General features: G+C 37.2%; 1 protein-coding gene across 2 annotated transcripts; it reads right to left on the bottom strand.

Moving 5' to 3' along the window:
• Positions 1-1883: 1883 nt before the first annotated feature.
• Positions 1884-15756, bottom strand: map2k4b (mitogen-activated protein kinase kinase 4b). 2 transcript variants are annotated; one of them, XM_088284225.1, is made up of 13 exons: positions 15466-15756; positions 14184-14219; positions 12934-12966; positions 10858-10960; positions 10079-10253; positions 9739-9858; positions 9513-9632; positions 9369-9420; positions 8379-8506; positions 7600-7677; positions 7317-7465; positions 5753-5798; positions 1884-4446 (listed from the first exon to the last, which is right to left on the bottom strand). In XM_088284225.1, exons 1-13 carry the CDS (start codon positions 15575-15577, stop codon positions 4333-4335), a joined length of 1266 nt encoding a protein of 421 aa, XP_088140351.1. In that variant the 5' UTR covers positions 15578-15756; the 3' UTR covers positions 1884-4332. The 2 variants fall into 2 exon arrangements, with proteins under 2 accessions (XP_088140351.1, XP_088140352.1); XM_088284226.1 differs by lacking the exon at positions 12934-12966 and having other exon boundaries at positions 15466-15755.
• Positions 15757-16123: the final 367 nt, after the last annotated feature.

Here is a 16123-nt window from a genome sequence, read left to right as displayed (position 1 = left end):
ATTTAAAACAATGCCAGATCATTTATTTTTCTAACAAATACTTTTTTTTTGTCCTTTCCAACTTCAAAAACCAACCAGTTATTTATTTGGTGTAATAATATTTGTGCCGTTTCATGTATTTATACTGACATTCCTTTCTCTATTGAGATTGTCGCCTGTTTTGGATTGAAAAGCAAACTCCGGACATTCGCCTTTTAAATGTGATGCAAACGGAAATACCCACTTCAAAATGAATCGTTTTCTTAACTCATTTGCCATCATAAATTGTCCATTACGAGCACTTGTGAATAATAAATGTAATATATAAGTATACCTGTATACTTATTTCTACTGTGAATACTGCCTTATAACTCACCACAGCTGCCTTTTACAAAGTAGGTGCCCGATTAAAGCAATTCCACTTTGTTGCACATGTAAAATACTTCGCACACGCTTGACAGCTTTTTGCTTTCTTGCGAGAAATGAGTTTGCTAGACGCAAGGCTATGTGTTTCTCAAAATGTCAAATGCTTTTAGTCCATTTTCCATTTTCACATGTTCTCTTCAAACATTGATCACCAATTTATTGTAGTATGCTCATGGCAATGTTTTATAAAAGTTCATCAAAATGCAGTTTTTTCCTGCTCCAAAGAAAGACAAAATGGATTAGCTAATCATGAATTGGTCTTCATCTTGGAAACATGAGAATATGATTTTTTTTAATTTTTTTTTTAACAAAACAGTCATCAAGCAGAAAAAAATGTTTATTGGATTAAATGATTTAAAGAATTGTAAATCAATCAACCCTGTATGCTGTACTTTCTGTTTTATAATGTTTAAGTGAAGTTGTGCACTGTATGTAATAAAATGTGTTTCCATTGGTCATTTAATGTGATGACAGTGCACTGACATTCACATGTTAAAAATACAACCTACATCGATATTTAATGCTAAAAGAAATTATTTATTTTCTTCCACCACTAAGTAGGTCAAAACACCAAGAAAGTTCTGGAATCATTCCCCATAGTTTCACAAGGTTACAATCACTATCAGTAAGAATTTAAGGTTTTCTGGTAAATTAAATTATTTCATTATTTTTCTATTCAGCTGTTGCATTTACCTTTTATTGGTGATGAACAAATGAAGCTTCATGAAACACCTGCGATCATTTTTGACCCTCCTACATGGCACTTGGTTTAAAGATGCAGTGGAAATTTTAGGAATTTCCATTGCACGAGCCTTTAGATTTAAACCAAGAGCATCATCTAGGGCAATAGTGGGCAAACTACGGCCCGGGGGCCACATGCGGCCGGTTAAACGTTTTAATCCGGCCCGCCGAACTTGATAAAAATGAAATGAATAAACCTTGTTAACGTTTTATTTTCTGAATAATGTGTTTTTTCAAAGACATGACATTTGTTGTAATGCTTTTTTGTCACTTTCATTAAAATTTAAATGTATTTTTGAGGTGAGATTACCAAAACACTCCATCCATCTGCTCCTGGTCCGGCCCCTCTGTCAAATTTTAGAACCCATTGTGGCCCGCCAATCAAAAAGTTTGCCCACCCCTAATCTAGAGAAGTAGCAAATATCACTACTGCTTCATGAAGCTTCGTTTTCCCATAACTACGTTTCATCCTTGCGTTAGTAGAATATAATCTTTGGGTTCATTGAGCAATAACTTTCTCCATGACAAACTCCGTATAAAAAAATATGTATATACTTGACAGAAGCGGCAATGTTGCTTGGCCACTGACTTGCTTGATTAATAATGTTTTTTTTTTTAAATTCCTGCATTCCTGTACACTAAAGAAAATTGAGCAATAAATTCACCACCGCAAAATACAGCGTGTACTTTTTCTTTTGATGATAAAAAAAATAAAATAAAATACATAACCAAGTCCAGTGTTTTCCACAGGAACTTTATTGGTAACCCTCGATAGACATACAATATAATATTAATTGCCCTTAATATTATTTTATAATCTAATATGAACATTCTAGTAGATTGCAATTTATACAACATGTACCCCAGTGATCTGCATTCACTAGGGCTAGAAAACATACCCCATAGGTGAGGAACAGATCATTTTCTTTTGGTAGGTGTGCACCATTTCCGCATTACAGATAAAAGACAGACAGAATAAGTAGCGACAGAATTCTCCAGTTGACCTAAAGAGAGAACACCGCCTCTACTGCAATGCATCTCAACGAATCTCACTAGTCCTAATTTACGATCTTGTTCGGGGTGGATTCTGGCATTTTGATTGAAATACACAGTCATGTAGTTTTTTTTTTCCATCTTCAGTGCAAGCCAGAGCGACATGCTTGGGAAAAACATGCTGAGTCCACGGTTGGGAATCAAAGTGAAGAGTGATCTTTCCGTCACCGTGCTCAACAGTTTTTGTTGCAAAAGTGGAAGGAGGACATTATTTAGCAGCATTTACTGGTGTCGTTTTTCTATTAGGAGGAAAGCCTCGGCGGGCTATTTCTCAAATATACATCGGTGCACCTGTTTGTCTTTGTAATGCAGCATGGTGGATCTGTGATCAGTGTGGATGAGCAATAAAACTGTACAGTGCGAGGACAGGATGCAAAGAGGCATCAAGGCCCACCCTCAAATGGAAAATTCCACTCCTTTTTCTTTTTTTTTTTTAACCTGTACTCCCCACCATCAACATGTTTGTTGTTTTGTTCGACTGGGCCTTAATGGTCTTGCAAAACCTGCCAAGAACAGCAGATTAGATGCACTATATACATACACATATACATCAGTGGACATCAAGTAACTTTACATCAGGCAAGCATTGCATTAGCCAGTTTGTGCATTGTCATCATTTTCAAGTCGCAGGGATAAGCATTTGTTTTATCGGAAATAAAAATTCGGTCATGAACTCATCAATAAGCTCTCAATTTTATTTAGGGATGTTTCTAATGTGAATCTGTTTAAATAGGAATGTACTCTGCTCAGCTTGCGTTAAAACTTGTGTTGTCAAGTGATTCATTTTTTTTTAACTAATCACGAAAAAATTCCATGATAAATTGCGATTAATCAAATTTTTTCGACTGCTATTTTTTGTGAAGCTTGTAACAGATATGCATTTAAATAATAAATTTAATTAATTAAATTAATTAAATAATTAATGCTAAATCACCAAACATGAAGTATATTTAATAAAAATAAATTTTTTAGATTAACCTCCAGAGTTTTAATTATGACAGCCCGAGTTAAAACATTTGCTTCATGTCTAAACCAAATTAATAATAAACATAAAATTTCAATAATATTAGAAAAATAATGTTATATTTACAATACCTAACACAAAATAGAAGCGATGGGGAAAATGAAACGTCATTAAGCACTTGTGATATTTTTTACTCCACTAGATGGCGGTCTTGGTTTAAAGGTAAAAGGCTAGCGCAATGGAAATTTATATGATTTCTACTGCATCTTTAAAACAAGTGTGCCATCTAGAGGAGTCAAAAAAAATCACAAGTGCTCTACAAAGCTTCATTTGTCCATCACTAAAAATAGAGATGCTGATGATCATGATTCAACTAGGTAAAAAAATAAAATAAAAAAAATAAAAAGATCTGCAGAACAATTCAGAAATAATCTGCTTTCCTATTGAGTTTGTTTTACCTCAATAGTCATAAAAGGAAGAGTCCACAAATTATTGTTTGACTCAATTGGGTTCCAAATCTAAAATCATCTTAAACGACCCCAGACCGGTTTCTGAATCATAACAACCTCGGAAAAATGCTGCTTATCCCAGTGACTCGAATGCAATGACATTACAGAAGAGGTGCAAACTAGGGCGACCTTGAGCGTGAGCATTGACTATAGTCCTCATTGTGTGTTAAGACAAACACTCACAGATTCCACATTGACAGAGAAAGAAGGACATAAAGCCACACAACCATATTCATAATTATTTACCCAGACAAGCGCGTTTTGCATACTTATTTAGTTACCATGGAGCCAAAGTCCAAGATGGCCGTGTGTGTTGACAGAAGTAAACACACTAAAGCATACATACAGTCCACAACGCACAATCCAATAAGTGGCTATTTTCAGTCACGAGCGACATTGCTCTGTCTGTTTTATTTGGTAGATTTTTTTTTTTTGTGAGTGTGAACAATGAGTGACTTTAAATGAGGTGATGTATGATAAAAGGGTTGCTTTAACGATATTTATCTCATTGCACCACTCGTGTTCCTCTCTTCTTTGGAACGTGACTAAATCGGTGATTCTGTAAAAGTCCAAGAGCTAAGAATGCGAAGCTCTGTGCTTCTCACCCGCTGTATGGTGGGGAGGACGGTGCTCCCCGCCCCCAAAAAACCTCCAACTCCCTCAGTCCACATACATCGGAGAGATGGGAGAGGCGGGTATCTGATCCAGGATACGGCACACATAAGTGGCGACATCCACAAAACGTTCCTCATACATGAGGATGAACGGATGTTTCTAGGCAAGACAAATACACGCAATAGTTAACATTCGAGTTCTGAGAACTCAAATTTATCCATGCACAATATAAATCAATTATCAGGATAAGAATGATTCAGAATGATGATGACGTGTCTATTTGATTTGTAAAACCACGTAATACAGACCTGGATCCAAACTGAGTTCATAGACACGCGCGCTACGTTTACATGAACACATTTATTTGGATTTAAAGCCTAAAAATGCAGAGCAAGCGAAAGACAAGGCGGGCGTAAGACTGAACTTGACGTAACAGCGCAAACGGTAAACATATATGAACGTTTGAAATAGAATTGGACAAAGCGATGTTTTGTCGCTCCGACTATTTGCGGTATATTTGGTCAATCTGCGCATACAAAAATAATTTGTTCTAGTAATAGACCAACTATCGACCAAGCTGATATTTGACATTTGCCGATAATTGGAATCACACTTTTTTTTTTACTTTCAAGACTAATAAATTAAAAGCTGGTCTCGGTCTCTCTGCTGTGCTGGTGGCCCTGCCTGCAGAAGCAGATTGGCACACCCACAGCACCATCTGATTGGTTCCTTGTGCAGTGGGTAGCAGCCAATCAGCAGTGAGCTGCCTGTTTGCTTTTTCACCTCAAGTCACACGCACTAGAAAAGACATTGCCGAAATGTTCATAAATGTCAGTCTACTACAACTCACAACTAGTAGAAAACTAATTTGCCGTAGTAAACTTTAAAAAGATCTTTGTTTTCATTGGTCTATAATACATGGAGTTTATTTTTAAAAATTTTGACACCTTTTTTTGACCTAACGAATATCGCTTGAAATATCGGTTTATCGGCCTCCACGACCCGGAAAAAAAGCATATCGGCCCGATCGAACGTGTGATGCACGGACACGAACTAATGGGATCAATATTTTTAATGTCCCTGAAAAACAGTGCACCCGATCATAATTTTAGCCTGAACTTTGATCGGAATAAAACATTTTTTCCCCCTCCCATGTAAATGTAGCCACTGCTCGTTGAATGTTTTGAATGCAGTTAACTTTTGTAGTGGTTCCAAGTGGAGTGACCTTGCCCATTCAGCCATTACCCGAGCTTGTAATCATTTGGTGGGGATGATAGAAATGTGAATCGATAGTTTAAATTGACCGCTTCCCATTTTTGGCTGAGCTCACTCTAACAGGACAATCAAATACAATGACGGCATTACTGAGATGGAAACAAAGACTGTATGACATTTTGGAAATTAGCATTAGTATATAGATATAACAATGACATTTTCCATTCGCTCCGAGAAAGGAGACACTTACCAGCAACTCCCTGTACTTTGGCCTTTTCGATTCATCTTTTGTAAGGCTGGGGAAATAAGAGTGTCATTTTTAGAAGCCACAAACGTATGAAGTCACACACAGAAATGGTTTACCCGTTTGATTTAATATTGCGAGAGGTAACTAGTCAAATGAATTTTGCTGCATTGTGATATTTGAATAAAGTGATAGAACAGAGAAGATTGGACATTTTACAGTGGACTTATCGAAACGTGTGGTTAGCTCTGGCTTTTTAGGAGCTTATACATTTACGATAAGTAAGGGTATTGTTTCATTTGATATCCTTGGAGCATATTTTTATATACTTGTACAACATGACTTGGCAAAAACTCCCCCTCAAAATAATATACATGTTTAAATGGGTGTATATCAATTAAAAGTGTGCCTAAAGACACTAAGTCTTTTTTAAGTGCTGTAAATAACATAATAACACGCCTAGGTAGCGTAGATTTCACTTTTTGCAGGGGTGTTCTGGAACATAATCTTTAACTAATCTAATTGTTATATTTAATTAACTTATTTGTTTTATTGCCCTGAAGAGGGGAACTCTCCAAATTCGTTGTACACAAAGTGTAATGACAATAAAGGGCATTCTGATATATAATTTATTTACCATAATAAATATATAAAAACTGCATTTGAAAAGTCATACGGAAATTTCTTATCCCAGTGACATTGAGAGTACTCGCACCCTGCATTCCCCCCTTGAAAATCAGATTCATATTTTTGTTGCTTTTATGCTCAAGCTAAAACAATTACTTTAGCGCCATCTGGTGGCGCATACTGTGCATTGAAGAAACCTGGAAGTATGATACTGCTTCTCACTTTGCAGCTATCATATAGTCTATTAATGACCGTTACAACTTCCTTGTATTATCAAACATTATTATTGTATGTAATTGCAAAATATTTTGAGTTTCCTGACTCAATAATTTTTGGGTACAAAGCTCGTAAATATATTTGCTTACCCATGTGTGATGTTACATTAGTTTGTGCTAGCGCATTATGTGGTTAGTAGGCCAACTACTATCAAGGAATTGATTTTAAGCTTTATATACATCTAGGTAAGGCATTTGAGAACAGATTCTGATTCGCAATGGCGACCTGGCCAAGAGGGGAAAAAAAAAAAGTACGGGCGTGCGCCTCGTAATTCAAAGTCATCACTTCTCAGGAAACCAAAATAATGACGTTTGATTAACTATTATTAACATTGCATCGTCAATTTACAACACTTTAGATTGAGCAATAACATACTCACAGGGAGAGACCAATCGTATAGATTTGAAATTTCAACGTCAGCGTTATGCAACATGGTTACATGATTGTTTCCATCTGTTCATGTTTTATGATCCTTTGTGTTTGAAGTGATTTGCAAGCCATTTTGTGGCATGTATTGTAAATCATTCGAAATGTTTCGCTATTCGAGGCAGGGGCTCGGTAAGACTGCCTTAATAAAGTGACTTGACGCTTGCACGATCGGTGCTGACAACATGGCAGGCACGAGGAGAGAGGCAGGCCATTTAAAGTAAAACAGCATTTCGCTTACCATAAGTTGACAAAATTGATGAACTTTGGGGAAAACTGCCTCTCCTCAGAATTACTGAGCTGAGGAGGCTCTCCTTTCACCACTTGCGTCAGCTGGTCAAAAACACTGTTCCACTTGGGGTACGGAAACCTTCCAGTGGCTAGCTCATACTAGAAGCAAACACAAAACGTGTGAATTTAGAAACTGTTCTGCAATTCCAGTTAGTCCAGACATAATTATATATAAAAAATAATAAATGAAAAAAAAATGTGATTTAGGAGATAGCAGCGTGTGGATTTCATACCAAAGTGATTCCCAAGCTCCATACATCGGAACGGACATCGTAACCTTGCCTCGAGGCACTGGGGTCTATTCTTTCAGGCTGAAGAACACACACAAAACAATTTTATTTTTCTTATGTTCCACTAGGTGAAGTAAGTGAATAATGCCAAGTTCACATTAAACAAGGAAAAAGTCCATCGATCAAAATTCAATGAGGGGCACACACACAAATACGAACACAATGAATGTTAAAAGGAATATTTTTTATGCTTAATTATTACCAGCATCAAGGTGTTTATTTTTTTTTATTTACATTTCCAATTGTGAATTTTGATGATGAACAATTTTATTTTTAATTCACCACTTAATCATACAAATTAATTTGTGAAATGCCTCTCCAAATTATAGTAAGTAAATAAGTCAAACTAAATTTGAAAAAAAAAAACCCATTTCTGTTAATCAAATAAAATGGAAATGAGAGGGCTTTAAAAAAAAGATCAATTGAAACCGTTTTACATTTGTAAAACAAAAAAAAAAAGTCACTATAATTATAGCAAAATGACCTTTGTTTTTTTTGTCAATTAATATCCTCCATGAGCTTTTGTGGTTCATTTTAAAATTTTAATTTAAAATTGTATTCATTTACGTATTCCTGCGCGGCCTCTACAAAAGAAGCAACGTTGAGCAGTCGAACACCACTTCTGTTCAAATGTTGCTCGGTTCATTGTTATTACTTGTAATTAATTGGTTTGGTATTTGGGATTAACACATGGGTGTCAATTTATAATTCTTTTGACTTACTGCCATGTAGGGCCTGCAGCCAGCATCTCTGGTCTTGGCTATGGAGTCCACGAGCTGCCCGCTGATCCCAAAATCACACAGCTTGATGTTACCCTTTCGGTCCATAAGAATGTTGGAAGGTTTGATGTCTAGAATGGTTGAGAGTGAGATGTTCCTTTAATCCAGCTTTGAAGAAAATTCTGTGTCCTGATGCTCAATTTGTAGGTAGAAATTATAAATATTTTTTTTTTGTTGAAAATTCTGTTGATCATGTGGGATTCAATCATGATTTCCATTTTGGCTTTTCACAATCATAAAAATATGATATAAGAAACGCTATTAATGTGCTATTAATGTGTATTTACAAATTCTGACATTGCGGATACTTCCTGAATGCAACATGTTGCTTGTGCAGCAAGTGTGTGTGTGTGAGACAATATTCTTCTGCCCTCTCTGAGTATGTGTTAATGTAGTGATAGGAAGATGAAGCTTCATGAAGCACTTGTGATTTTTTTTTTCTCTTAACTCCTTCACAGGGTTCTCTGGGTTTCAAGATGAAGACAAGTGCAAAGGGAAATTGATTACATTTCCACTGCATCTTTAAACCACAAGTGCCATCTAGAGGAGTAAAACATCGCAAGTGCTTCATGAAGCTTCATTTGTCCATCACTGCTTTAAGATGTTCACTGAAATCTAATTTTAGCGTTAAATGTAAAGCTAAACACACAACAACAAAGACTCCCGGTACACATATTGTATATTTAACTACAAGGCAGTTTTAGAAACATGACTGGTGCTAATGCTAACGCCAATTTAAAAATCCCATTGACAGGCTAATATAAAAATAGCATCAAATCCTGGGGGTGCAATCCCCCCCCCCCTATTATTTGATTGGCGACTGACTTCCACCATCGCCGGCAACGGACGACAGCACGGAAAGTCCAACCATGGAATGACATCATACTTAAAATACTGCAAACAACGATCATACACAATGCATCATCGCCTCACCTCTGTGAATTATTTTCAAGTTTTCCTTTAAGTGGTTCAGTGCTTTCACGGTCTGTTAAAAAGGCACAGAAATACAACAATAATTTTAATATGTGCGATACGGCATAAAAATAAACAGTGGGAAAAGTTTAATGCACTACTTACCGCTAATGTTATTTTGCCTAATATTTCCTCTGGAATAACATCATCGAATGCACAATATACATATTTATAAAATTTGTCTAATGAGGTAGACATGAGCTCCATACAAATCCAACAGTCCCCCTGAAACACAAATCAAATAAAATCTTAGAACACAACACACATTTATGAAAATGATCAGGAGCACTATTGCCTGACGCATTCGGCGTCCCTTGCAAGTTTGTCATACCTCTCGAAAGAGAGCCCCGTAGAATTGAACAATGTATGGACAGTCGCTACTCCTCATCACCACGTCGAGATCCATCAGCAGCTGCTTTTGCTCCTTTTCATCCACAGTGGAACGAATTCTCTGAGAGCAAAAAAAAATAAAAAAAAAATAGCACAAACAGGTTAGATTTCAGAAGAAGATACTTGCAGTACTCTGAAGACAGTAGTAGACCAATATATATATAGTTTGTCGTATGATTTCATTTATTATAAAGCAATCAGTATATCATCTATAGTTTTAAAAAAAAAAAATCTTCAAAATTTTGTTAACAAGAGAAATGTTAGCCGATTTAAGACGTCACCTTGACTGCCATGATCTGGCCCGTGGGTTTGTGGACCATCTTATTGACGGAGCCGTACGCCCCACGTCCGATCTCCCCGAGGTCTCTCAAATCCTCCGCCGTGAAGTCGCAGTGCTGCTCAGGAGAAATCTTAAGCTTCCCTGACGATTCGATGCTGTGCGTTCTCAGCCGCTCTCTGGCGGACCATGAGGATTGGACAGAAGGGATGAAACAAGATGGAGTTAATTACAGAATAGGCATACGGAGGAACAAATTAGGAGGATGACAATTTTTGTGAATAAGGCCGAAGGGTCGAATGTACAGAGATTGCGGCCAGAGGGCGGGGGGCTGTCGGGAAAAAAAGGGTCAAGTGCCCAGCTTTGTCAGTTTGTCATCTTTCGTTCAAATTCCTTCCCATTTACTTCCAGGCGTTTAATCACAAAACATGTTTTTGTAATAATAGAATAAGAACTACTTTCTGAAATGACCAAAGTGGAGATGAGCGTTTCCGGCGGTACTTTTCCAATGTTACAAGTGTGGGACAATATCACTGCGGTCTGTGAACAACAAAGCCAGCTTCTGATTGCTGCTGGTACCGAGCAAAAAATGAGGAGCAGTCTTGGATAACGGCGAGCAAGGAAGTTGTCATATGTAGTGTATCGACTTGTTTATAGCTGCTGAACTGTCAATCCAGAAAGCTTTTCGCAGCCAAAGTAATAACAAAGCCACATTCTCTTTTTTTCCTTTCTTGCCTTGACAACGGGCAAAATGATGAATCCAACGTGGCCGGGCCTACTCACATGTGGGGGTTCTGAAAGGAAGGGGGCGTTGGATTGAGCGGAAGGCGGGACGCTGGCTTCACCGGAGGGCTGGCGAAATTCAGCTTCAGCGCTTTACGTTTACCTGGCAGTCGAAAAAGAAAAAAACACATTGCCGCAACATGCACATCTCGTATGACGCACAGCAAAACATGGCGTTACATGTGAAGAGCTGCAAGCGTTATGTAATGCTTACACACTAAAGGCTACAACATCCAGCCACATTATTTGACCACTTGCACAATATGATATTCAAGAACGGTACTGTGAGTCCATAATAATGAACGTATTGATAAATAATTTTAAAAAATTGAAAAAAATATATCATGAACATTTCATACAATAGTGGTGGTAGATATCATGACATGGTGCAAATGGTCATAATGTTGCAGGATATACGTATACACTTGAGACGGCAGGTGTGGAATTAATACTGAAACGCGCCCTAAAATTTGACAATCAGAGGGGTCAGTAACAAATGTAACGCATTAACAGAGAAAGGAATCACCAGTGTTACAACTCCAACCTTTTGGAAAGAAGAATTAAGTGGGCCAAAACAGTTCGAATACGGTTGAGTTATTTCGAGATGCCAATTAAAATGTGTTATCCTATATCTAGGTGCATTATAGGGGTTCCCAACACACAAATTTGCTGGACTAGCTATTTTATTATAATTTGCTATGTTTATTCCCGATGACGACGACACCTGGCCATTAGACCAACAACACGCCTATTAACATTTGGCCAAATGTGTGTCTTCCAGTGATGACTTGCAATATGGTTTTAATTCAATTTTTCCCACTGAAAAGAATGGAAATGTCATTCATCAGTTCCAGTTTTTTCCCTTTCAAACAAACTGTTTATTTTGATGAGGAGAAATGGCACTCAAAAATACTGTACTTTATAATAACACAGTAATGGCAATTAAGTATAAAATAGTAGGGCAGTATTGTCTGTCTACACGTGTTGCAGCATCATTTGTGTTCAATCAATCGCTTGAAGGATTTATAGTACATTAAGGACTCAAATGTTAAGATATGTGGTTGTTTTAAGTACACAAGGTGAACATTTTATTTTGGATTACATTCATGTTTGTGAGCCACAATTTATCTACATGTGTTGCAGCACCGTTTGTGTTCAATCAGTTGTTAGAAGGATGAAAGCACATTATAGAACTTAAATGTTAAGCTATGTGATTGTTTTAAATATACAAGGTGAACTTCATTTTGTTTTGGTTGACTTCTCTATTTTTGAGTCGCATCTTATAGATCATGGGCAGTATTGTCTGTCTACACGTGTTGCAGCATCATTTGTGTTCAATCAATCGCTTGAAGGATTTATAGTACATTAAGGACTCAAATGTTAAGATATGTGGTTGTTTTAAGTACACAAGGTGAACATTTTATTTTGGATTACATTCATGTTTGTGAGCCACAATTTATCTACATGTGTTGCAGCACCGTTTGTGTTCAATCAGTTGTTAGAAGGATGAAAGCACATTATAGAACTTAAATGTTAAGCTATGTGATTGTTTTAAATATACAAGGTGAACTTCATTTTGTTTTGGTTGACTTCTCTATTTTTGAGTCGCATCTTATAGATCATGGGATTGACACCAGTTGAGAACCCCTGATCGCAAATACAAAACTTTCACCTATTGATGGAAAGTGCTGCTTTCAAGCGTTACGTCCTCTTTGTCATGCCCTGTTCAAATAAAGGCGCAAAGCGATTCCACTACTATAAAGCACTAATGCAAACATGGCGTTCTTGGCCAAAGTTGAGTTAAGCAGTGGAGAGTGGACAGACTCCCAAATTACCAGAGCACCACACAGGCTGCCTCAGAAGTGTACAGTGGCTTCCTTTCACCCATTTAACATATCAAATGGAAACGATCAAGATTAAAATGTACCCCTGACTGCAGCCCATCATGACATAAGCCAATCAGAGTCCAGAAGCTGAACAGCAGAGGTTTAGGAAAAGCACCTGAGACTACTGAGGTGTACGCGTACCCACCAAGAGATTAGAGTGGCGTGATTAGCGTGCAAGTTATTTGCTTACTTTGGGAAACTCCAGACAGGCTTATCTGAAATCCTGAAGTAACAATAAAAGAACACATACTTACTTTTGATTTTGTTTACATTACGAATTTTTATTATTTGAAAGCATCATGGCAGCAAGTAACAATAATTAAAGAGTTTTCTGCACTTTGTTTTTGTACAATATTCACATGTTTGCAAATTCAGGATTTTTTTTTTTAAAAAGATCCTTGCAGTTTGGGCAACACAGTAATTTTGCTTTTTTTAATTAGCATTTATGGGGCTTTTTTTTAATTTTATTTTAAGAGTCACACCCAGGAGCCATTAAATGAGTTGCACCTACAATTTAATTCAATCTAATTCAGTGATTTTCCAAACAACTGCCAACAATAATGAACACTGTTGCCTAATTAGTTGACACAATACCTCTGTGATAGTGTCCCTCAAAAGTGAGCTGCCAGCGAAGAATTTCGAACCAAACTCTTTTACAATACTTACTGTATTTTTGTCATTTGTTTATGCATGCGGGTTGTTGCATGTGTTGCATCAGACATTTTAGAGACGTTTCACTTAAAATGTAGGTGGCAACATACAAAAGGGACTAAATCTGAATCTGAAATTAAAAAATAATAATAATAATAAAGGAAACTTACCGAACAACACCAAACCTCGATTCATGAATTTCAAACATTCTGTGACCAAATTACCAAAGTACTTGTTTCCCCCTTTCAATAAAATAATTGAATTAATCTGTTCTGGCCCAAGAACAAAGTCATGCTTACCTTGTTTTATGTATTGAGTTAAAAATGAATACAATGACACTTTTAGCCACATCAGCTTCCTTTACAACTGCTTTTCTTTTAAGAATGGGACATAATTTGTAGATTTCATCAAACCAAATTGTGTAGCAAAATCAGAAACATAAACACTGTCATATTTGGATAGGATGTCCTTCTTTGTCCAACTGCAACATCCTAATAATACTTTCACTTGATTTTATCTCACTTTCTTGGGAACCGTACTGGTGGTTTATTTAGAGCAAAAACCTGTGACTAAAATACAGTAAATGTTGATTCAGCTGTGCTGGAGAAACCACAACACAGTACAGTTCATTAGTACATTTGTCATTCGTGAATAGAGGTTTGACTGTATAAACATTTTTAAAAAATAATAATACCAAATTATTGATTTTATTTGCCCAAGATACTGTAAAAATGGCAAACAGATCCCTTCCAACAGGAGACTAAAGCCTAGTAAGATAAATGTGAATACCTGTTTCATTTTGACATCTCCAGCAGCTGTTGGTTTCTGTAGGGTTTAGATCAAAGTATTGATACTACACATGTGCCAAATAATAAGATCATGCAAATACACATTTGTGAATAGGGTGATGCTGCCATTTATCACATCGTGATGTAAAAAGGCGGGGCAAAACATTTAATGAAAATGTCATCCATTATCAACTAATAATGCATCCTTCACCGAACACGATGCTGCCTAATGCGCAAATCACACTCTTGTCATAAAGTATTAGTCATTAAGTAAGTCTGACAACATTGTGTCAGCAGAATGACACATATGTCACTGTGAAACAATATTAGATCCAGAATTTGCAGCCAGGAGCTTCAATACAAGGAAGATGACCCTATCATTATAAGTTCTACTGTAATAGCAGTATAACACGTTTAAGAATAGATGACACACTCAAGGATATGTTAGGACTAGAAGGAGAATTACACCTGATACAGTGTGTTTAATGCTTCATAAAATATTACTTGATCTAAATGTGTGGTACATTTGCAAAATGCAATTGGCTCAGCACCAGCATTAAATCCTAAAAGTCCAGTGACTAAGAGCATGTATTATAATGTATTTGTAATTGAGTTGTTATAAGCTATTGTGAACATAACAGTGGCCTGGCTAAGAAGAAATACTTTCAATCCAGGCCTGGTTTGCTCACTGCTAGTATGAGCACAACGGCAGCACTGTCAGTGACGGTGGTCTTATATTTACTTATTAAATGCATCGGTTGCAGTTTTAAACATAATAGTTTTTGAGAAATGAGGATCGTGACGGACTCGGGCAATACAAGTCTCCAAGATGCCAAAAAGGCCCGGCGATGCAGCAGCTAAACGAGGCTACCACATCAATGCTAGCCTCATAGCTGTGAGTTGGTTGTAGAGCTGTTTGAAGCTAGCTAAACCAAGCTAAGGCGTTAGCGGAAACGGTCAAATGTAAGCTTCAACGTAAAAGGCTACATACACCATATTGGTGATTTTTGTGTTATAGTTTACAAAGACGTGACATGGTGGTCGTAAAAGACTTTCTGTTGAGGATTTTTATATTTGGACTAATATTTCATGGGCTTACTCGCGTATCTAAGCAATTAATTTAGGATCCAACAACGACTTGCATTTTATTTTGAAAGGTCTGACTACATAATCCAATATTAATCTCTCTACCTTTACAACAGTTCCTACTTATGGGAGCTACAATGCTACATTTCCTTACAGATCCCGTTTTAAGATCGACAAGATAAAATGTGTTTGTGTACCTTGCATACTGCTACTCTGTGTCTGCTGGTGGAATTGGTGCGACGCGGATCCTACAATGCTGAAGCTGTTGCTGGAGCTGGAGGAGTTGCTGTCAGGACTGGGAGTCGCCATTGTTGTGTTGGGTTCCGGCAGCAGCGCTCGGGCTGCAATGCAGATAGTGAAACTTCGCCCTCTCTCTGCCTCCAGACGGGACACTGCGCAACTTGAACGCAGCAGATGCGATATGGCCACGTCTTTGCTGACGTTGCCTTAACGTACCGTCGGACAAACCAGAAGCACATTTTCCCACTTCAAACAACGCCTCCAATCTTTTTTAATTAAAGAATAAATTCATTTACCCCCCCCCCCCACTCCCACACATACACACACGTTATCACATTTGAGTCGATTGGGTATTAATTTTTGCGTATTAGTCTTCTCAGCTAAGCCGAAGTATGCCGCGAGAAAGCATGGTGTGCGGCTGTTAATTAATTGTCCATTTTCACTTATAATTATTCAAAACAACTTTTGAATTTTTGCCAACGACGTATAGCGATATAATACAATAAATACACTTCCACTAGATGGCAGCAGACAATTACTGCAGATTATTTTTTACAATTCACTCAATAGAAAAACTGATTTGGATTCAACTACTCCGATTCACGCCTAGATAAT

This window comes from Idiotropiscis lumnitzeri, chromosome 20 (genome assembly GCF_059441095.1).
Source record: "Idiotropiscis lumnitzeri isolate Australia: NSW breed Sydney's pygmy pipehorse chromosome 20, RoL_Ilum_1.0, whole genome shotgun sequence".
Classification (NCBI taxonomy): domain Eukaryota; kingdom Metazoa; phylum Chordata; class Actinopteri; order Syngnathiformes; family Syngnathidae; genus Idiotropiscis; species Idiotropiscis lumnitzeri.
The sequence above is the reverse complement of the archived record's forward strand: the minus strand, read 5'-3'. Positions and strand labels throughout refer to the sequence as shown.